At 54.4% G+C, this 23,986-nt stretch overlaps 1 protein-coding gene across 1 annotated transcript; it reads right to left on the reverse strand.

The window, feature by feature from the left end:
* Positions 1 to 3,677: 3,677 nt before the first annotated feature.
* On the reverse strand, positions 3,678 to 22,307 carry cog3 (component of oligomeric golgi complex 3). The gene is made up of 23 exons (XM_030343972.1): positions 22,069 to 22,307; positions 21,351 to 21,497; positions 21,187 to 21,248; positions 19,964 to 20,129; positions 19,079 to 19,153; positions 18,288 to 18,380; positions 17,667 to 17,792; positions 17,490 to 17,570; positions 17,292 to 17,335; positions 16,560 to 16,686; positions 15,529 to 15,620; positions 14,751 to 14,890; positions 13,260 to 13,420; positions 10,947 to 11,055; positions 10,380 to 10,498; positions 9,219 to 9,308; positions 7,480 to 7,600; positions 6,919 to 7,007; positions 6,177 to 6,311; positions 5,787 to 5,862; positions 5,502 to 5,629; positions 4,738 to 4,836; positions 3,678 to 4,164 (listed from the first exon to the last, which is right to left on the reverse strand). The coding sequence occupies exons 1-23, from the start codon at positions 22,234 to 22,236 to the stop codon at positions 4,135 to 4,137; spliced, it is 2,478 nt and encodes an 825-aa protein (XP_030199832.1). The 5' UTR covers positions 22,237 to 22,307; the 3' UTR covers positions 3,678 to 4,134.
* Between the last annotated feature and the right edge of the window lie 1,679 nt (positions 22,308 to 23,986).

Consider the following 23,986-nt stretch of genomic DNA (forward strand, 5'->3'; position numbering starts at 1 on the left):
TCCTATAAGAAAATAAATCAATCAAACCAAACATTAGCTACTCATCAATTTCTCAGTTGCGACAGGAGTGCAAAACCTCCACCACCACGACCACCACGACCCAGCCCCGCTCAGACCGGGGACGCAGGACATGGACAAACGTAGAAAACATAAAAACAAACAAACACTTCATCTTCATCATCGTCAGCGGAGCGGCTACATTCAGACGGCGAGGACTCAGACGGACGAGGCCCAGTGACAGTGACACGACGATGGGTCGTGACGGCCGGGTGAGCGGGATCCTTCCAGAACTCTCTCCAGACGGGCTACAGATGAGAGGAGGAGAGGCGCGGTGATAGCGGGGGCGGCTGCGTCTCCTTCAGCCCCTGAATCCATTAGGCCGCGTGCAGGCCCCTTGTTGTCCATTAGCCGCCTGATGAAGGGCCCTTGGAGCCTATATCAGGGGCCCGCTGGAGGGCGGTTGTCCTAACCCGATCCACCCAAACCTCGCCCTCGTGGTCGACCCTCTGCTTATTCTAGTTTTCCCTTTTCCCTCCCAATAGTGTTATGATGTTAGAGTACATTTGAAACTGAACCGAGGAAAGACAAAAAAGAAAAAGAAAAAACCCGCCCCCCAAAGCGAGAACCCACCCCTCAGACGAGAACCCGCCCCTCAAAGCGAGAACCCGCCCCTCAAAGCGAGAACCCGCCCCTCAAAGTGAGACCCCGCCCCTCAGACGAGACCCCGCCCTTCAAAGCGAGAACCCGCCCCTCAGACGAGAACCCGCCCCTCAGACGAGAACCCGCCCCTCAGACGAGAACCCGCCCCTCAGACGAGAACCCGCCCCTCAGACTAGAACCCGCCTCTCAAAGCGAGAACCCGCCCCTCAAAGCGAGAACCCGCCCCTCAGACGAGAACCCGCCCCTCAGACGAGAACCCGCCCCTCAAAGCGAGAACCCGCCCCTCAAAGCGAGAACCCGCCCCTCAAAGTGAGACCCCGCCCCTCAGACGAGACCCCGCCCCTCAGACGAGACCCCGCCCTTCAAAGCGAGAACCCGCCCCTCAGACGAGAACCCGCCCCTCAGACAAGAACCCGCCCCTCAGACAAGAACCCGCCCCTCAGAAAAGAACCCGCCTCTCAGAGCGAGAACCCGCCCATCAAAGCGAGAACCCGCCCCTCAGACGAGAACCCGCCCCTCAGACGAGAACCCGCCCCTCAGACGAGAACCCGCCCCTCAAAGCGAGAACCCGCCCCTCAAAGCGAGAACCCGCCCCTCAAAGCGAGAACCCGCCCCTGAAAGCGAGAACCCGCCCCTCAAAGCGAGAACCCGCCCCTCAGACGAGAACCCGCCCACACAGCAGACGTCTCCTTCGTGAGGCGTTCCACCCCTCAAAGCGAGAACCCGCCCCTCAAAGTGAGACCCCGCCCCTCAAAGTGAGACCCCGCCCCTCAGACGAGACCCCGCCCCTCAGACGAGACCCCGCCCTTCAAAGCGAGAACCCGCCCCTCAGACGAGAACCCTTCCCTCAGACGAGAACCCGCCCCTCAGACGAGAACCCGCCCCTCAGACAAGAACCCGCCCCTCAGACAAGAACCCGCCTCTCAGAGCGAGAACCCGCCCCTCAAAGCGAGAACACGCCCCTCAGACGAGAACCCGCCCCTCAGACGAGATCCCGCCCCTCAGACGAGATCCCGCCCCTCAAAGCGAGAACCCGCCCCTCAAAGCGAGAACCCGCCCCTCAAAGCGAGAACACGCCCCTGAAAGCGAGAACCCGCCCCTCAAAGCGAGAACCCGCCCCTCAGACGAGAACCCGCCCCTCCAACGAGAACCCGCCCACACAGCAGACGTCTCCTTCGTGAGGCGTTCCACCGTTCCGGCCCGCGGTCAAACACCACGGTCGAGCTCGCCGACCCGAGCCCCAACCCAGACGGCGCCGTGTGCGTCTGGTCCACCGCAGTCCGCCGTATAAACCCAAACCCCGGCCGCGTCGGTGGGGTACGTCTGGGTGCTCCTCGCCATTGTCTCCTTCACCGTACCTCTTCGTCTTCGTCGTCACTGCGGCCGGGCGGTCCTCAGACCCCCCCCCCCCCCCCCCCCCCCCAGCCCGGTGTCTAGAGGCTGGGTCGACGGAGCGAGCCCCGCCCCCTGGGCTGTGCCGGCCGCTCCGATCAGCGAGCGCCGCTACGTCGCGGCGTTGTGACTGTGGCGCTTCCGTCTCCGGTGAACTAAGTTGAAGGCTTGAAGCCAGACATAAAAGGGCCATCTAGGGCAGAAGTCTGCCTTGCTCCAGAGCTCCTGGTTCCACCCCAGTGGTCGTCGAGAGGTGGCCTCCTCTGGGAAGGTCAAAGGTCATTATGTACCTCTTGTTCAGATGGCGCGACATGGATTGGGGATGAAGGCACGAGCCCTCTTTTGTCGGCTGTGGGGCTTCCTGGATGAGCCAACCGAATTGCATACCTGGTGTGTTCGTTGGCAAACCTATTACGGGTATCTGCTCAGAGATGTTTCTAACGTGAATATCTTTCTTCATGGAGAACAAAAGACGCAGACAACACGTTGTTCCAACTTTTTGGGGGTTTGTTAATCAAAAGGCTTCATAAATAGTTTGAGTATATACACCACTTTACATAGCAGAGTCCAGGTCAATAATGCCGCTTTCATATTAAACTCCTCTTATCCTATAAGAAAATAAATCAATCAAACCAAACATTAGCTACTCATCAATTTCTCAGTTGCGACAGGAGTGCAAAACCTCCACCACCACGACCACCACGACCCAGCCCCGCTCAGACCGGGGACGCAGGACATGGACAAACGTAGAAAACATAAAAACAAACAAACACTTCATCTTCATCATCGTCAGCGGAGCGGCTACATTCAGACGGCGAGGACTCAGACAGACGAGGCCCAGTGACGGTGACACGACGATGGGTCGTGACGGCCGGGTGAGCGGGATCCTTCCAGAACTCTCTCCAGACGGGACTACAGATGAGAGGAGGAGAGGCGCGGTGATGGCGGGGGCGGCTGCGTCTCCTTCAGCCCCTGAATCCATTAGGCGGCGTGCAGGCCCCTTGTTGTCCATTAACCGCCTGATGAAGGGCCCTTGGAGCCTATATCAGGGGCCCGCTGGAGGGCGGTTGTCCTAACCCGATCCACCCAAACCTCGCCCTCGTGGTCGACCCTCTGCTTATTCTAGTTTTCCCTTTTCCCTCCCAATAGTGTTATGATGTTAGAGTACATTTGAAACTGAACCGAGGAAAGACAAAAAACAAAAAGAAAAAACCCGCCCCCCAAAGCGAGAACCCACCCCTCAGACGAGAACCCGCCCCTCAAAGCGAGAACCCGCCCCTCAAATCGAGAACCCGCCCCTCAAAGCGAGAACCCGCCCCTCAAAGTGAGACCCCGCCCCTCAAAGTGAGACCCCGCCCCTCAGACGAGACCCCGCCCCTCAGACGAGACCCCGCCCCTCAGACGAGAACCCGCCCCTCAGACGAGAACCCGCCCGAGACGAGAACCCGCCCCTCAAAGTGAGAACCCGCCCCTCAAAGTGAGAACCCGCCTCTCAGACGAGAACCCGCCCCTCAGATGAGAACCCGCCCCTCAAAGCGAGAACCCGCCCCTCAGACGAGAACCCACCCCTCAGACCAGAACCCGCCCCTCAGACGAGAACCCGCCCCTCAGACAAGAACCCGCCTTTCAAAGCGAGAACCCGCCCCTCAGATGAGAACCCGCCCCTCAGACGAGAACCCGCCCCTCCAACGAGAACCCGCCCACACAGCAGACGTCTCCTTCGTGAGGCGTTCCACCGTCCCGGCCCGCGGTCAAACACCACGGTCGAGCTCGCCGACCCGAGCCCCAACCCAGACGGCGCCGTGTGCGTCTGGTCCACCGCAGTCCGCCGTATAAACCCAAACCCCCGCCGCGTCGGTGGGGTACGTCTGGGTGCTCCTCGCCATCGTCTCCTTCACCGTACCTCTTCGTCTTCGTCGTCACTGCGGCCGGGCGGTCCTCAGACCCCCCCCCCCCCCCCCCCCCCACCCGCCCCCAGCCCGGTGTCTAGAGGCTGGGTCGACGGAGCGAGCCCCGCCCCCTGGGCTGTGCCGGCCGCTCCGATCAGCGAGCGCCGCTACGTCGCGGCTGCGCCGCCGCCGGCTACTTGCTCACCGACAGCAGCAGGTTAACCTGCAGACAAGGGGGGGGGGGGGGGGGGGGGGGGGGGCGCTCGTTAGCACGCTAACCCCACCGCTCCCTCGACTCAGACATATAAAACCTGAAGATCAGAGAGTGTGTGTGTTTCTGTGTGTGTGTCTGTGTATGTGTGTGTGTGTGTGTCTGCATGTGTGTGCCTGCATGTGTGGGTCTGTGTGTGTGTGTCTGTGTGTGTGTGTGTCTGTGCCTGCATGTGTGTGTCTGTGTGTGTCTGTGTGTGTGCCTGCATGTGTGTGTCTGTGTGTGTGTCTGTGTGTGTGCCTGCATGTGTGTGTGTCTGTGTGTGTGTGTCTGTGTGTGTGCCTGCAAGTGTGTGTCTGTGTGTGTGTCTGTGTGCGTGTCTGCATGTGTGTGCATGCCTGAGGGGGACGTGTTTGTGAGTCTGTGTGTGCGTGCGGGGGACGTTTTTCGTGCACGCGCGCGTGCGTGCGTTGGACCGTGTGTGTGTGTGTGTGTGTGTGTGCGACGGTACGTGTGTGTGTTCCTAAGCAGCGGGCTTCCAGGGCAGGGCTGCGGCGGCGGCGGCGGCGGCGGCGGCTGGCTCACCTGCTCCATGGAGGGGCAGGCGATGATCTGGAGGTCCTCCCCGCTGTACTCCTCCTGCAGCAGGGCGTGGGTCTTCTGAAACACCTGCTGGATGTTGTTCTGGAGGGCACCACCACCACAACAACAACAACAACAACAGACAAAAACACAAACAACAACATTCACATGATTGCGTCATCAAAGCCGCAATCAGCGGCGGTGAGCCGGCCCACTTTGTTTTGGTTAAAGTGTGTTTTGATTGAGTGTCACGGTTCTCATGTGTCTGTTCGGGAGCCCCGGATCGCATGAGAACCGTGAGACTCAATCAAAACACAATTTAAAGCAAAACAAAGTGGGGCAGATGACTGAAATTAGTGGACAAAAAAAATAAGACATGATGCATTTTAGCGCCCGGCCCCCACCCACCCCTCGCATGATCTTGTTGCCATGTCAACGGTGTAAATTAGTTTCTCTCGTCGAGATTCAGTTAACCGCCACTTGGGCAGGGAACAAAGGAGAGGACAAAGGCTCCTCCTCCACACACACACACGCACACACACACACGCACACACACACTCTGACATACACAGGTATAGAACACACACACACACACACACACACACACACACACACACACACACACACACACACACACACACACACACACACACACACACACACACACACACACACACACACTCTCTGACATACACACACACACACTCTCTGACATACACAGGTATAGAACACACAGGATTAAGTGGGGCCGGTCTCGTGACACCCACCCTGACGGGCTTGAAGAGGATGAACTCGGTGTCCCTGTTGGCCAGGTACAGAGACATGCTCTGCAGCGTGGCCGGCAGCTTGCCCTTCATCACGCGGTAGGTCGCCGTCACTATCTCGTTGATCTTGGCTGCAAACAGTAAGAAAGATATGACCGTAAGAGGAATGGCGGGGACTCCGCCCGACACAAACACAATAAAACACAGAGTGATATGACGCCCGTGTGAGCCACAGCGGGCCCCTGAGCTACGAGCGCGGCGCCACTTCGGCGTGGGGGGGGTGGATACCTGGCTGGGCCCAGGGCTGCTGCGACAGGTTGTACGTGGGCCCGCCCTCGATGGCCATGGTCTTCAGAGCCGCAACCTGAGCACAAACAACAAACGACAGCGCTCAGACGAGGCGGATCCATAACCCCTGAACAGAGCGTCCCCCCCCCCCTCATCGATCGGCCCCGACTTGACATTCTCCCGGTGGAAATGTGCCACTTCCCTGTGATCAGCTCATTATCCTAAACTACAGTCTGCGAAGGTTAAAGAGACACACACACACACACACACACACACACACACACACACACACACACACACACACACACACACACACACACACACACACACACACACACACACACACACACACACACACACACCCCTCAGCAGCTGAAGGTCAGGTGCTACCTTGGCAAGCAGCTCCTCCAGAGTTCCTACGAAGATGTGCGTCTGCTGCTGGATGAACTGCTCACAGCTCAGCTTCAGGTAGCGATCCACGTCCTTCTTAGAGTCGATGTAGTGCTCCTTGATCTCTGGGGTCCCCTGGGGGGGGGGGAAAGGGGGGAGGAGGAGAGATGGTTAGGAGGAGGAGGAGGAGGAGGAGGAGGAGGAGAGATGTGTGAGGAGGATGAGGAGAGATGGGTGAGGAGGAGGAGGAGGAGGAGGAGGAGGAGGAGGAGGAGGAGGAGGAGGAGGAGGAGGAGAGGAGAGATGGGTGAGGAGGAGGAGGAGAGGAGAGATGTGTGAGGAGGAGGAGGAGAGATGGGTGAGGAGGAGGAGGAGAGATGGGTGAGGAGGAGGAGGAGGAGGAGGAGAGATGTGTGAGGAGGAGGAGGAGGAGGAGGAGGAGGAGGAGGAGGAGGAGGAGGAAGAGGAGAGATGTGTGAGGAGGAGGAGGAGGAGGAGGAGGAGGAGGAGGAGGAGGAGGAGGAGGAGGAGGAGGAGGAGGAGGAGGAGGGATGGGAAGGAGGGACACACAAGGGGGGAGGGGGAGGAGAGATGGAAGAGAGGGACACACACATACATATACACACACAGACACACACACACACTCACACTCAAGCTTTATGGTATCAAGTGTCGTTTGCCTGAGCAGGGGTTGCTATCAAAGCCCAGCAAACGTCTGGCTGGGGAGGAGACGCGCTCTTACCTCCAACAGGAACTCCAGGATGGCGTTGTGACTGTTAAGTCGGAAGAATTTGGGAACAGCCTTGGGGTTGAGGATTTTGAAGGCAGCGTCTGAAAAAAAAAAAAACGGGGGAGGCGGAGAAAAAAAAAAGCTGAAAAAAACCGGATTACATGATGGGCTGGCGAAGCCTGACAGTGCCCCCTAGTGCTGCTGGGTAATAATAACCTTGGCAGCGCACCGGGGAATGGGAAAGGAGGGCCATGTCTACCTCCCCTTCTCTCCAATCTCCCTCCCCTACTCCACCTCCCTACCTCCCCCCACCTCTCTCCCCCTCCCCTCCCTCATCTTCCTCTTCCTCTCCCCCTCCTTCCTCCCACACTCTCTCCTCCCTCCCCCCACCCTTAGCCTCCCTCCTCCGTCTCCCAGAGCCTTGTGGTTTATGTACATTACAGGGACTCTGAATGGCCAGTGTAATGTACCCCCCCCCCCCGGCCTTAACGGCGGCCCAGTGAGCGTTATGGGCGGCGGTCACTTAGCGACCGTGACAAGGTGACTGGCGCCGCCCGTCGCCGCCGGACTCACCTCGGGTCTTCTTCAGGTCCAGGGAGATCTCCTTGATGGCGAAGTCGGTGTGGAACGGGGCGATCTGCTCGCGCATGATCAGCAGGTGTTTGATCAGGAAGAGCTGCCCGTCTACCTGAGTCTGTGGAGGGGTGGGGCAGCGGTGTGAGAAGACCTCTGAGCAGACCCAGAGCAGACCTAGAGCAGATCCGAGACCTAGAGCAGAACTAGAGCAGAGCAGACCGAGAGCAGACCTAGAGCAGACCTAGAGCAGAGCAGACCGAGAGCAGGCCTAGAGCAGACCTAGAGCAGAGCAGACCGAGAGCAGACCTAGAGCAGACCTAGAGCAGACCTAGAGCAGAGCAGACCGAGAGCAGACCTAGAGCAGACCTAGAGCAGACCTAGAGCAGACCTAGAGCAGACCTAGAGCAGAGCAGACCGAGAGCAGACCGAGAGCAGACCTAGAGCAGACCTGAGACCCCAGAGCAGACCTAGAGCAGACCTGAGACCTAGAGCAGACCTGAGACCTAGAGCAGACCTAGAGTAGACCCAGAACAGACCTCCGAGCAGACCTAGATCAGACCTAGAGCAGACCTGAGACGTAGAGCAGACCCAGAGCAGACCCAGAGCAGACCTAGAGCAGACCCAAAGCAGACCGAGAGCAGACCTAGAGCAGACCTAGAGAAGACCTAGATCAGATCCAGAGCAGTCCTAGAGCAGACCTAGAGCAGTCCTAGAGCAGAGCTAGAGCAGACCTGAGACCTAGAGTAGACCTAGAGCAGCCCTAGAGCAGACCTAGAGCAGACCCAGAGCAGACCTGAGACCTAGAGCAGACCTAGAGTAGACCTGAGACCTAGAGCATACCTAGAGCATACCTAGAGCAGACCCAGAGCAGACCCAGAGCAGACCTGAGACCTAGAGCATACCTACAACAGACGTAGAGCAGACCCAGAGCAGACCCAGAGCAGACCTAGAGCAGACCTAGAGCAGACCCAGAGCAGACCCAGAGCAGACCCGAGACCTAGAGCAGACCTGTAGCAGCCGGTAGCTACTCTGAAGGGCATCGATAAGCATAACCGCGTTGTGGGGGATACGAGAGAGGAGAAAAGGGGTCATTCTTTTCTGGGGGGGCGATAAGCCGGGATTAGCGACGGCCCCATAACGGGGATGCGATCGATGTGGAGACAAAAGACGGCGGTGGCCCACGTTTGTTGTTTAGCGACTGGCTTAAACGGCGGTAAAAGACTCGAACGCTGGAGAGCCGCCATGAGAGGAGCCCTCCGGAGACGACGGGCTGCGTGCGTTCAGGGCGCGGCCGGCCCCGCTGATATCGACCGTGGGTTTGAAGGTGAGCAGACCCAATAAACAAAGAAAGGAGAAGCCACGGGCTGAACGCTCCGTGGAGCGCGTGACAGCGTTCGTTAACGTCCCGGGTAAAAGACGATGCCGGCCGCGACCTCATTAAGGCGCCGCAGTCAAACGCCTCATTAAAACATTATCAGGCCACAGAGAACCCGTCCAGCCTCCCTGGTCTGGCTTATTTATTTCGGCACGAACGGCACAAGGGCGGGGAGTGGAAGCTGAGGCAGTGGAGCAGAGGCCCTGCCGCACCCAGACACCACAACAACACAAGAGACTAAACGAAAACACAAGGCTCTGCTACCACACAAGGCTGTGCTGCAACACGAGGCTGTGCTACAACACGAGGCGGTGCTACAACACGACAACACCGCTAGAACACAAGGCTGTGCCCTGCTCACCTTATTCTTGAGGATGATGTCCGAGGCCTTGAGCAGCGACTGGATGCAGGCCGATAACGCCTCCTGAGATAAACCCTGGAACACGGCTCTCTGGGGAACACAAAAATGAACACAGACACACACGTAAGAACCACCGGGAACCAGCAGAGAGGGGTTTCCTCTTTATGGAGGGGTCACCTCGTTAGAGAGGGGTCACCTCTTTAGAGAGGGGTCACCTCGTTAGAGGGGTCACCTCGTTAGAGGGGTCACCTCGTTAGGGAGGGGTCACCTCGTTAGGGAGGGGGTCACCTCGTTACAGAGGGGTCCCCTCGTTAGAGGGGTCACCTCGTTACAGAGGGGTCACCTCGTTAGAGGGGTCACCTCGTTAGAGAGGGGTCACCTCGTTACATAGGGGTCACCTCGTTAGAGGGGTCACCTCGTTACAGAGGGGTCACCTCGTTAGAGGGGTCACCTCGTTACAGAGGGGTCACCTCGTTAGGGAGGGGTCACCTCGTTAGGGAGGGGTCACCTCGTTAGGGAGGGGTCACCTCGTTTGAGAGGGGTCACCTCGTTACAGAGGGGTCTCCTCGTTACAGAGGGGTCTCCTCGTTACAGAGGGGTCTCCTCGTTACAGAGGGGTCACCTCGTTACAGAGGGGTCACCTCGTTAGGGAGGGGTCACCTCGTTAGGGAGGGGTCACCTCGTTAGGGAGGGGTCACCTCATTAGAGAGGAGGTCTCCTCGTTAAGAGAGGGGTCTCCTCGTTAGAGGGGTCACCTCATTACAGAGGGGTCTCCTCATTAGAGAGGGGTCTCCTCGTTAGGGAGGGGTCTCCTCGTTAGGGAGGGGTCTCCTCGTTAGGGAGGGGTCTCCTCATTAGAGAGGGGTCTCCTCATTAGAGAGGGGTGGGTCACCTCGTTAGGGAGGGGTCTCCTCGTTAGAGAGGGGTCACCTCGTTAGGGAGGGGTCACATCGTTAGATAGGGGTGGGTCACCTCGTTAGGGAGGGGTCTCCTCGTTACAGAGGGGTCTCCTCGTTACAGAGGGGGTCTCCTCTTTACAGAGGGGGTCTCCTCGTTACAGAGGGGGCGTGGCTTGGGCTGGAGGGCGGGGCTGGGGCCGGGGGGCGGGGCAGGGGCCGGGGGGCGGGGCAGGGGCCGGGGGGCGGGGCAGGGGCCACTCACGTCGATGCAGCGGTACAGCTTGGAGAGGCAGACCAGCGTGCGGCGCACCGTGGGGTACCACATGCCGTGCAGGTCCGCCGGGGAGATGGAGGCCTGCATCCGCGACGCCTCCGTCACGCCTGCCGGGAAGAGACGCAACAAAACAACGCATCAACACTAATCACGCACCGGGAACAAGCCGAGACGCGTTGCTGGTATTAACAAGGCAAGAGGTGTGAGGGACATAAACAAAGTGACACACGATCCAGGACGTCATTCAGTGACGGCTCATTAGCATAAAGAACCAGTGTGTGCCGGAGCCTATTGATTGGCTGAATCCAATGACAAATAGAACCGCTGTGCATCATGGGATTTAGCGTGGGAGTAAGTGGGCCCATCAGTTGTATTTCACGGTGCATTATGGGTATTAATTAGTGCACTACATAAGGGAACCAGTGTCGTAGGCTAGCATTTTGGACAACACTACTAAAACGGTGACACCTTATATAGGGAACGTTACGGGGGCTCAGATGGACCGCTCGGAACAAAGTGAGAGTCAGGAGGAGGAACCGAAAGGAGGCGTCGTACTGGAGGTGCTGCTCCGCCGCGAGCCGGGGTCCTCCAGGCGGACGTCGGAGAAGGAGGCCTCCTGGGACAGCAGCTTGATCTGCTCCTCCTTCAGGCTCTGGGCGATCCTCTGTGGAGCCCAAACACACCACCCATGACCCCCGTTAATGACGTTAAGGAGCAGAGCAGGGGCGGGGCGGGGGTTAACGAGGAGGAGGAGGGGGGGGAGGGAGAGGGAGCGAGGGGAACGAGAGAGAGGTGCGAGGGACAGGAGGACGAGGAGGAGGAGAGAGAGGATGGGGAAAGGGACCACCGGATGAAGAGGAGGAGAGAGAGAGGGGAGAGGGACCACCGAATGAGGAGGAGGAGGAGGAGAGAGAGGGGAGAGGGACCACCGGATGAAGAGGAGGAGGAGAGAGAGAGGGGAGAGGGACAACCGGGTGAGGAGGAGGAGGAGAGAGAGAGGGGAGAGGGACCACCTGATGAGGAGGAGGAGGAGAGAGAGAGGGGAGAGGGACCACCGGATGAGGAGGAGGAAGGAGAGAGAGGGGAGAGGGACCACCGGATGAGGAGGAGGGGGAGAGAGAGGGAAGAGGGACCACCTGATGAAGAGGAGGAGGAGGAGAGAGAGAGGGGAGAGGGACCACCAGATGAAGAGGAGGAGGAGAGAGAGAGGGGAGAGGGACCACCGGATAAGGAGGAGGAGAGAGAGATGGGAGAGGGACCAGCAGATGAGGAGGAGGAGGAGAGAGAGGGAAGAGGGACCACCTGATGAAGAGGAGGAGGAGGAGAGAGAGAGGGGAGAGGGACCAGCAGATGAGGAGGAGGAGGAGAGAGAGGGGGGAGAGGGACCACCGGATGAAGAGGAGGAGGAGGAGAGAGAGAGGGGAGAGGGACCAGCAGATGAGGAGGAGGAGGAGAGAGAGGGGAGAGGGACCACCGGATGAAGAGGAGGAGGAGAGAGAGATGGGAGAGGGACCACCGGATGAAGAGGAGGAGGAGGAGGAGGAGAGAGAGATGGGAGAGGGACCAGCAGATGAGGAGGAGGAAGGAGAGAGAGAGGGGAGAGGGACCAGCAGATGAGGAGGAGGAGAGAGAGGGGAGAGGGACCACCGGATGAGGAGGAGGAGGAGGAGGAGGAGGAGGAGAGAGAGAGAGGAGAGGGACCACCGGATGAGGAGGAGGGGGAGAGAGAGAGGGGAGAGGGACCACCGGATGAGGAGGAGGAAGGAGAGAGAGAGGGGAGAGGGACCAGCAGATGAGGAGGAGGAAGGAGAGAGAGGGGACAGGGACAACCGGGTGAGGAGGAGGAGGAGAGAGAGGGGAGAGGGACCACCTGATGAGGAGGAGGAGGAGAGAGAGAGGGGGGAGAGGGACCAGCAGATGAGGAGGAGGAGAGAGAGGGTGGAGAGGGACCAACGGATGAGGAGGAGGAGAGACAGAGAGACGGGAGAGGGACCACCGACTGCATCAGGTGCAGCACTGTCTTTATCTTTCAGCTTTTAAGCTTCAATGTTAACTGCCGAGAAATTGAAATCCTTGAGGTCTTACTGCAGTCTCGCCCTACAAAGAGGATATAAAAAAGAGGCGCTCGTACCGAGAGTACAAATCACGCGGCCCGGTGTCCTTTATATCGACGTGTCAGAAACACACCGCCACTTACTTTGTGTTTCTCAAACGGGGACAGGAATCCATTAAAGTGGGCCAGTGTTAGCGTCCGACGGCTCGCTAATGTGGTTCCCACGCCATCAATGATGCATGGGCATCGCAACGGCAGCGGCACATAATTAAGCTAACTATATATAGTCCGGCGAATTGTTATTAATATTTGAACAATTAAGAAGAAGCAGTGCAACAACATTACCAGGAGCCGGAGGCAACGCTGTTTCACCACACAAAAGCATTTCTAATTGTCTGAGTCGCCCCTCGCTGCTGTGTAAAGAACTAGACGTTTGTTTTCTTCAGGTTATTATTATTTAAAGCTGCTTTAAAAAAGGACTCGAGACTTTTAGAGACAGAGGGCAGAAAACAGAGGAAGCAAGAGCAACGATTTTTGTAATAAACAACCCGGGGAAACATCCACCCCCCCCCCCTCCCCCCCCCCCCCCCGTCGAGGAGTGTTGCGTTCTGCACCACTGATTTACGGCCGCGTTCTCACAGTGCATTTCACTCACTAATGGCTGACGGATGGCTTGGGCATCTCTAACAAACCCCACTCAAATAACGGCCCCTAAATCTCCCCCAAAGCTCCTCTAAGAGCTCCGCGGCACCACGGCGGCGGCGGCGGCGGCGGCGGCGGCGGCGGCGGCGGCGGCGGCGGCGGCGGCGGCTTGCCTCCATCATCTCCAGCTTCTCTGGGTAGGCCAGGTCTCCGGGCGCGGGGTTGTAGCCCGTGATGTCCGTCTGGATGTAGATGTGGGTCCGGTACACCAGCCTTTCCTGCACGTCCTCCAGCATCTGCTTCACCACCGCGTCAAAGGCCCCCAACTGGCCCGCTGCACACGCACACACACACACACGCATACACACACACACACGCATGCCAACGCACACACAGGTACACAGATGCATTCCAATGTTCACACATGAATGCCAATCACACACACACACATGCATGCCAACACACACACACACACACACACACACACACACACACACACACACACACACACACACACACACACACACACACACACACACACACACACACACACACACACACACACACACACTAAATCAAACCAGCTCCGGGTGGGGACAGTCTTGTCGGTTGTAATTAACCGCTGGGGGCCGGCAGACGCCATTGTCTTATTTATTTACGCGTGTACGGGGTAATGACTGCAACGTGCCCGCTGATGGGCGTGCGCGTGAGATGAGAGGAGGCGTATGGACGCCAGCAGAGGTCAGGGAGACGTAACGAGGCCTCGTGGGAGGAATCATTCACTGCCAAGGTTGACCCGATTGAGTTCTGAATGAGTGACTGGGCGGGACGGGAGATTACAGATTAATTTAGAGCGGGAGGAGAGGCGTATGTTGGCGCTCCTCCGGTGACAAACCGCCCGGCCTCCGTTTAGCTAAGACAATACGCAGGCGTCCTCACACATCAGCCTGCAGGGGAATTCAAATACGCACGTGATGCAATTCCCGTGTGTGCATAAAGGGGGCAGCATACTGCTGAATGAAGTCGGTTAGATTTCGGTCGGCCGAGACAGAAGACGTCCTTCAAAGAGAAAGACGGATTTGTTTTGAGCTCTGTGTTTTTTGTTTTCGGTCACAGACCGTTCAGATACAGGGTAATCCGATCAAAACACACGTCCGCATTGCCATCATCTGCAGAAAATGTGAGGTGCAAGATTTACTGAGAAATATGTTTATTTACGGCTAAGGTCTGCTTCGATTAGGTTCCTCTCCGTGATCCCATTAAAGGTCCCATGACCGACCACCAGGTGTGGTGAGATTAGCCGTTACAAGCCGTTTTGAGTCAGCTGACTGTTTCATTTTAAAACACCTTGAGCAAACACTCAATGCTCCGCCCGCTGACCGAAGCCTGTCGATAGCCTCCCCCTTCCCCTCCTCGAATGCACTCAATGTACGTCCTTGCACTTAAAAACAGTGCTTCTACTGTACCGAAAGCGATATAATTTCGTTTCTCTTTCTTCTGACAAATGTACTTATTGTCCGACGCTTTGGATAAAAGCGTCTATTAAATGCCCTGAATGAAAATGTCAATGTTTAATCAATTCAAATAATAAAAAATAGAGAAATGAAGAGTCTAGGGCATTTCGTGTAGATTCACATTTACACGTGGGGCGCCCCGGGTCGTACCGTTGTTGTGGACGTGGTCCTCCAGCATCTCGTTCTTCAGGATGCCACAGAGCTCCGACAGCGTCTCCAGGTGGATGACGTGGATGATGAGCGGCCGCAGCATGTCGTACAGCGACAGGCACAGCTTCTCCAGCAGCTCGCTGAAGGAGGGACACGCACCTTTTAGTGCACACTTTCACAATAAAAGCGTCGCTACTGGTTAATAAGTACAATCATGTTCAGTGCATCAAAAGTAGTTGAAGTGGAGGGAATAAGTACTGCTCCTTTAAGGGTTTTGATGTGCATGTAATGCCTGCTGTCGTCTGACTCCTCGACACGTTGGACGTGTTTGCTTAGTAACGCAACACATCTGCTCAAACAGGGGAATGATCTGCCGTCTAGGACTGGCGTCGATACCTCACACACACGCCCGTGTGTGAAGAGTCAAATCCCAGTAATTTGATGGCACTGATCAGATAACAGAGCCAGCCTGCGTCTGAACAAACAGTAAGGTTCAGTTAAGGTAGGGGGGTGAGAGAGAGAGAGGGGGCGAGAGAGAGGGGGCGATAGAGAGAGGGGGCGAGAGAGAGAGAGAGGGGGCGAGAGAAAGAGAGAGGGGGCGAGAGAGAGAGAGAGGGGGCGAGAGAGAGAGAGAGGGGGCGAGAGAGAGAGAGAGAGGGCGAGAGCGAGAGAGAGACAGCCAGCCAGCCAGCCAGCCAGCCAGCCAGCCAGCCAGCCAGCCAGCCAGCCAGCCAGCCAGAACTAGTTAACAGACAGTAATGGGGTGGGGGGGTCTTACTCCAGGCGGGGGGAGGGTCTGCTGAAGAACTCGTTGTAGAGCTGGTGTTCGTCCTGACAGACGTGGACCATGAAGGCACAGCCACTGCGGACCTATCAGGAAGTAGAGGGGAGGAGTCAGAGTTAATAAAGTTAATAAGGTCAGCGGCTCCGGAGTCTTCCACGGCAGCAAGCACACACACACACACACACACACACACACACACACACACACACACACACACACACACACACACACACACACACACACACACACACACACACACACACACACACACACACACCCAAACACAGACACAGACACAGACACACAAACTCAGACACAGACACACACACACACACAACCAGACAGACACACACACACACACACACACACACACACACACACACACACACACACACACACACACAGACACACACACACACACACACAGGTCTCAAAAGACAGATTCCCTATTGTGAAATTAAAGACATTTTAAACGTATCTAGGCATGCTATCTGAATTTTTAGGAGATGTTCAATACAAATAAACATATTTTTAATACGGGTTATTAAAGAGCAGGTCAAGCGTTGAGCAAGATGCCCTCTAGAGGTAGACAGCGGGAAATGAACCCGTAACACACACAACCTTCGACAATCCCCCGGCCAATAAAACATGACCCTCGCCTGCATGCTCAGATGGACAGCGACAGGTGTTAAAACCACTCCACACCGCGTCGACCCCTTTAGAAGGACCCACGACATGCCACCAGGTGTGAGTGTGATCAGCCGTTACAAGCCGTTTCGATAATCTGCCTCCATCTCAGCTCTGTTCCCACCGAGATGTACGCTGGATACATCAGTCTACCAGCCTACCCAGTGGACTGCAGTCCACTGGGTAGGCTGGTAGACTGATCTATCCAGCGTACATCGCTTGCAACGGCTAACCACGCTCACACCTGGTGGCATTTCAGGGGACCTTTTAAAAAGACGCAAACGATAACCGCAGTGTGTGATGCTAGCTCTAGCCCCGGTGGGGCTGCAGGGGCTGACCAGGGCGCAGTGGTCCTTGCTGTTCTGGCTGGTCAGGTCGGTGATGGTGGAGGTGATACTGGGGCTGAGCAAGCGCTCTCGTTGGTCCAGGTAACACTGGTGGACCGCCTCCAGCAGGTTGTGGTACCTGGGGGGGGGGGGGGGGGGACGACATCGTCAGGGGCACGCTCAATCAATTCAAATAATTGAAGGAATATATAGAACAGGCTCCCTGCAGATGAGCTCATCAGCTAGACACTGAGGGTTTGTTAGACGTTCTGGCACTCAATGTACGCACCTATTGTACGTCATTGCACTTAAAAACACTACTTTGCATCGTGTAGCGTCTTATCCTAGCTATCGTTGTTGTACACAGGGAAAGGGTAAACCTAGTGATTGGTTCAGTGAACATCCTTACTGTACAGACCGATATATTGCCGTTTCTCTTTCGTCTGACAAATGGACTTGGTGTAAGTTGCTTTGAATATAAGCGTCTGCTAAATGCCCTAAATGTAAATGTAGATGTTCAATCAATTAAAATAATTTTAAATAAATAAAGAGTGGTAAAACTGGGGCTGAGTCTAAAGGAATCAGATCAGCGGATGAGGAGGGCTTAACGTTGGGCTGCCGAGCTGTTAAACCCATTTCTCATCAAAGTCTTTATTCAAAACGACACGTCTGCTCCTCTCGGTACGAACGGAGGAGCCGCGGTTATGGATCTGATGACCTCTGATAAGGAGCGTCTGTACGTACTCTTGGATCTTGTCCGCCCGTTCTTCGATCTGTTCAATCAGCGTCTGCAAAAGCAAAGGCGTTACGAACAACCGCTTTCAGCCTTCAAACATTTATGGGCAAAGAATGATTTCAGGAGAAACACAGAGAGCGGAGGAGGAGGAGGAGGAGGAGGAGGAGGAGGAGGGGAAAAACTAGAGGAATCGACATTGTGCTTACTCTGACTTTGGGCGCAGCCGCTCTGAATTTGACGTAGTACAGGGTGAAGGCATTGTCTGCGTTGGCCAGGCCCAGAGGGTCCTGTGAGGAGGATGGAGAGTGACAGCTTTGAAACCCCACCGGAGTCGAGGCGCAGCACTACGGTGATGACTGCCAGGCCGCAGCAGGCCTGCTTACCCGCTTGGTGAGCTGGCTGGTGAGGTTGTGCATGGTGTTGACGATGTGGCTCTTCATGAAGTGCACGGCTTTGGAGAGACACTGTTTGAACTTGGCCAGGTACACCGGGTAGTCCTTGAAGTTGGGCTGGGAGTGGGAGGGAAGACTGCTGGGTGAGACGCTGCTGAGGGACGCTTATGTAACGCGGGCTGCGTGCGACAGAGCTCGTACGTCAGAGTGCATCGTGGGATTTGTTTTGGGGCGATACTCTGTATCGGCGTTCCCTGGCGCCTCTGGGGAGTTGCGCTACTGTAAAATCCGACAACAACCTTGATATACCGTCCCCTAAGCTAGCGAAACTTTGTTGTGCCATGTCCTGCTGAACGACTACACACTACACAACACTACGGCTGTCGACATTAATTACAAACAAGTGACCAGAATTCCATCAGTACCCTAGCCTTCCTATGCTCCTATGCTTCCCTAACGGAGGGCGTCTTACGATGCACAAGCTAACAAATTGGGTCATTGTTTTGTTTAAATGGTTCTAATTAAAGTCTGATTTTTAACCATTCTGTGATTGTTAATCTACAACATAATGCATAACATGAACTATTAATTTGAAAACAGCACTCTACTCACATGTGAAGACACGTACTCAATGCAGTCGTCCAGCTTCGACAGCATGGGGATGAAGCCTTCGCTGTTCACCGACAGCGAGGGCGAATTCAACTTCTACAGACAGACAGACAGACAGACAGATGACAGAGTGACAGGAGCCGGTGGGGAGGTGAGCGTTGTCCGGCGGTGCCGAGCCATTTGTCCCCCAGGAGGCAGTTCGGTCTGCGCGTTACCGATTCAAAGGGGAACCGTCACGCTGGGATGCTTTTTTGTAATATCAATGATTACCGTTTCAAAACGCCGCCGTCTGCAACATCAAGTCAGTTTTCACAGGAAGTGAAGAGCAGGGACCCCATTTAGAGAGATGTCACAGTCTGAAAGACACGGGTGCCTCTCTGAGGGCTAATGAAGGGTCTGAACCCGGGGACGGGACGTGGACTAAACCAGTCCAGATAACTCACGTTGAGCATGGAATCCTTTAACTGAGCCGTCCTGTCAGGGTACACACGGGTGTAGCCCGGACATTACCATGGTTATTACATGGCTCTGATGAGTTCTCCAGAAAATCCTGCAGTGTGATGAAAGGCGTGGCACGAACACTCTGGTTCACGCAAAATATACAATTTGAGGTAAGCCCCTCCTCTGTCACTCGCGCAAGTGATTGGAAATTTGTGCGAATCATCTACGTTAGTAATCTTGGTGCACTCCCGCGAGTGAGCAAGCGGCGTGAATATTAGCTTTTAGTGTGAACGCACGCTAAGAAGATGAGATGTAAATGTTTCAGCAACATCGGGCTAATGAGGAGTTCCTACCGTGTTGATGTTCTCCAGCTCGTTAAAGTAGGAGAGTTTTTGCTGGATGCTCTCTGCCAGGTCAACAAGCTCTGCCTGCAGACAGAAACACAGCGAAATGAAGAAAACAACAGAGAGCAACCACACAGAATGTATTCTGCCGATGTTGACTAACTGTTGTGTGCGTTCGTTTCCATTACGATGCACGACTCTCAAACAGCCGATTAATCCTGTTCGTCATTCAGGACCGACCACCATAACCAAATCCATCCCAGAAAACAGAAATGAACAGCCACAAAACAGCCGATACACTGACTTTTATGCATCTATAAAGCACATGTTTCAGCTCTGTGGCATAAAAACGGTTTTAACTTTATTTAATACTTGCTTACAGTACAAAAGTGAATGGAAGCAGAATGTACACTACAATACGTCATAAAAACACAAATATACGCACAAAAAATGTAATCAAGTTAAACACACACACAGACACACACAGCCAAGACTACCTGCCGAAGAGCAAGATGCTCACAGTCAAACTTTAGACCCGATGAAAACAAGGAATATACCAGATATACCAATATACCAGCAGACCTCAGCCAACAGCCATGAGCCTAGCCCCCTCACCCTCACCCCCTCTAACCCTCGCCCCCTCACCCTCGTCCCCTCACCCTAGCCCCCTCTGACCCCTAGCCCCCCTCGACCCCTCACCCTAGCCCCCTCACCCTAGCCCCCACACCCTTGTCCCCTCTACCCCCTCACCCTAGCCCCCTCACCCTTGCCCCCTCTACCCCCTCACCCTCGCCCCCTCACCCTCACGCCCCCTCACCCTAACACCGCCTCACCCTCACCCTAGCCCCCTCCCTTGCCCCCTCACCCTCTCCCCCTCACCCTAGCCCCCCTCACCTGCTCCTTCAGCAGCTGCTCACAGGCCTCGTGCAGGGTGCCCGTCTTGTTGGAGACGAACAGGTACTGCTTCTGGAGCGTGTCCAGGTGGTCCAGCGCCGCGTGGACGTCCGCCAGGATGGCGTCGCACTGCTCCTGGTACGAGTGGAAGTGCTCCCGCGTCTTCCTGAGGACCGGGACAACCAGAAGCCTTGAGGTCAGCGACGGACCGGCCAGGGGGAGCTTACTGTAGCGCTCAGCATGAGCTAGCATAAAACACTAGAGAGGCGATTGTCATCTATGAAGATAAGATGAGAACTTTATTTCATCCCTTACATGAGAAATTCACATGTTTCAGCGGCCCATGGAAAACAAATGATTCAATAATAAAACAAAGAAATGTATAGTGTGTACTACGGAAGAGGATCAGGGCCACTCATAAAAAAAAAATTAACTTATGACTTTTTTCTCAGAATTCTGAGATTAAAATCAGAATTCGGACTTTAATCTCAGAATTCTGACTTTAAAGTCAGAACTACGGGTATCTGTAAGGTCCAACCTCCGTGGGAGAGACACTTTGCTTTATGCAGTAGGAGGAAACCACACGCAGAGTAGCCAGTAGCCCTAGCCTACTTGTGCTAAGATGTCTTCCCTTAGCGACTTCTTGCGGGTTCGAGGGGTTCCAGACCAAAAGACCAAAAGGTGAGTGAAACTGGAACATGCGTTGTTTTGGTGCCAGTTTCACTCACCTTTTGGTCTTCCATCAACCAAATGGCTTCTTCTGGAAACCCTGGAACCTGCAAGAAGTCGCTAAGGGAAGACATCTTAGCACAAGCAGGCTAGGTCTACTGGCTACTCTGCGTGTGGTTTCCTCCTACTGCTTAAAGCAAAGTGTCTCTCCCACGGAGGTTGGTCCTTACAGGTACCCGTAGTTCTGACTTTAAAGTCAGAATTCTGACTTTATTCTCAGAATTCTGAGAATAAAGTCAGAGCTTAATTTAAGCTCATTTTTTTTTTAATGTGTGGCCCTAATCCTCTTCCGTAGTTTCCAGCATGCATAGATAAAAAATAATAATAATCACAGTGACAATGCCATGCCATGGGGCATAGATGTACACGCCTGAGGTTAACCGTTGAGGCTAAAAGGTCCTTGGCCTCAACTGTTAACTGCCATGTCCATCAGAACACACGCTTGACATCCTTAGCGTGCTTAATCGATCAGCAGGTTGAACACAATGTCCCACCTGTATTGCTCCCCCTCCTCCAGATCCATCTTCGTCTGCAGGTTAGCGAACCAGGAGAAGAACTGCACGGAAGAGCAGAGCGATCACAGCAGTGTTACTGCGGCCGTTCATACGGCGTGGCACCAGGCCACCTGATCAATGCGTCTGTGGGTGGGGAGACGCACCTGCTGGGCGGTCTCTATCCGGGCGTTCTCCATGTCCAGCATCTGGAAGCCCTTCAGCAGGACGTCCTCAGTGGAGTCGGGCACGGTGGTGCTGAAGGGGGAGTGAAGCGAGCGCGAGGACAGGCTGCACAGGTCCTCGATCGGGAGCTGGGACACACACACACACACACACACACACACACACACACACACACACACGCGCGCTTCGGTTAGATGGGTCAGGAGGTAGAGCGGGTTGGCTGGTAACCGGAAGGTTGTAAGTTAGATCCCCGGCTCCTCCTAGCTGAGTGTCGAGGTGTCCCTGAGCAAGGCACCTAAACCCTGGCTGCTCCTGATGAGCTGGCTGTCGCCTTGTGTGGTTGACTCCGCTGTCGGTGTGTGAATGTTTGCATGTATGGGTGAATGTTAGGCAGTATTGTAAAGCGCTTTCAGTGGCCACTAGTTATAAAAAACGCTGTGTAAAGGTGGTCCTTTTACCATTAACCCTTCTCCTCTTTGCAGGTTGGCAACATTGGCGACCCAACGTGGCAGAGTCTAAACTCTCCAGTATTACCTGCGATAGACTGGGACCAGTACAGTACCATAGCCACCAGGCACAACACAGCCACACTTTAGAGTGGAGGGTGAACTAATTACAGACATCAAGTTGTAAATACATGGTAGACAACTCCAAGTGGGGAGCTGGACATGCATTAGGACAGTGCTTAGCACGTCTCACCTCTGATGGGACGGGCAGGATCTCCGCGGCGGCTCGGACCTCCGCCACCGAGTCGCTCTGCGCGTCGGTCAGCGGGGCGGTCGGCTCGCCGCGGCGGTCCCACAGCGATAGCTTCTCTCGCACGTCTTTGTCCGTGATGTCCAACAGGGACGGATCCGTGGACGCCATAGCTTATTTCGTACTCGGACACTATCAACAACGTCAGCAGCGGATGGTTACTTCCTGTTCCGGGAAAGGGGGCGGGGCGTGTTTAAAGCGCCGCGTCGTGAGTTCGGAGCTCGCGACCTTTCTGCTCTGGTTGTGAATGGAGGATCTGACCAATCAGCAGGACACAGGTGGGCTAGAGAAGCGGTCAAATATGCGCAAGAATATGTCTGTAAAAGTTGTTATTTTCTCTTTTTTCCCCATTTATTGTTTTAGCCCAAAAAATACAAATTACAATATTATTATTACAATTTAAAAAATGTTATTATAATATCAATACTATTATTGTAATTATTATTAAAATTATTATTAGCCTACTTGCTAGAGTTTGCGTGTGTCTGACTGCGGGACAGCCCCGTAGGAATAAAGCGTGAGAGTGTGTGGTTCTCTATAATATAATATGCTGCATGCAATTCAGATGGTAGGCTCCATTCAGAGATAGAGAACATTAATGTAAATCCTTCAAATATCCATCATTGCAATAGATGAATTTATCTTCGGTTGGATGGGGATTGGCTAATCGTCCGAGTTTCACTGTAACCCATTCTGTACAGTACCAGCAGGGGGTGCTATGGGACGTGCGTTTCCTTTCCCTTAATAATACATATTTAATACATAAAAAGGGACTTTTTTGATAATGTTAGAACAATAAAATGTCTGTCAACTTACGGTTGAGGCCACTTCTTCAATAAAACTAAATTGAATATGTTTGTTCAGGTTTATAGAGGCTTTCTTATTGTTGGCTGTCGCGTTGAGAGAGAATGCAGTTAGTGGAGCCAATGGTTGGCTCCATGTCCAGCACCGCAGCCAATGTGTTATTATAACTGTTTGCTGCCATTCAATGTGTTCGTTATTTTAACTGTTTGCTGCCATCCAATGTGTTCGAATCGTTATTTTAACTGTTTGCTGCCATTCAATGTGTTCGTTATTTTAACTGTTTGCTGCCATTCAATGTGTTCGTTATTTTAACAGTTTGTTGCCATTCAATGTGTTTGTTATCTTAACAGCCTCCATAGCAAAGAAGACCAAAGCTGTACATGAGGGACTCTTGATTGGCAAAATACAACAACACAAAAACTAAAATGCAACTGGTTATTATTTAATTTTCCTCTTCAGCGTCTCCATTATTCCCCTCATCTATGAAGATTTATTTTTTTTCTTCCACTTCCGTATGCAGCGAAGATGAACTAATTGGATTAGAATTTGATGAAATGTTAGCGAAAGATGAAATGTTCCCTTTTCCATTTCATCTATCCCAAGGCACACTCTATTAACCAAACGTTTCATGATATACTTCCCGGTGCTGATAAATACCATGTGATTATTTAATTGAATTTAATTAACTAAAACTGATATTTTACCACATAATGGAATGGATTTCATGGTCACGTTATATTTAGTCCTCGCCGACAGCCACTATAAATCACGCATTCATTAAAAAGAACAGAAGCAGCAGAACAGAAGGGGCCCCGAGCCCTGAATATTGTCTGCAATACTGAATATTAATCCTCCGTTAGCCGATGTGTAAATCAACATCTTTGCGTTTTTTATAAACCGCCGCGGCTCGGACCATGCCCTCTCTGTAGCGTCACGTGGCGGTCTTGCTCATCGCCCCGCTAAGTGTTTCTCTAACCGTTTCCCCGGGGTCTCTGGCCGAGAGGTCATCCGGAGTTCAGGCTGCCATCACCTCTCATCGCATTCTTCTTCAGGCTGC

The sequence above is a fragment of the Gadus morhua genome, chromosome 20 (assembly GCF_902167405.1).
Source record: "Gadus morhua chromosome 20, gadMor3.0, whole genome shotgun sequence".
Classification (NCBI taxonomy): Eukaryota; Metazoa; Chordata; class Actinopteri; order Gadiformes; family Gadidae; genus Gadus; species Gadus morhua.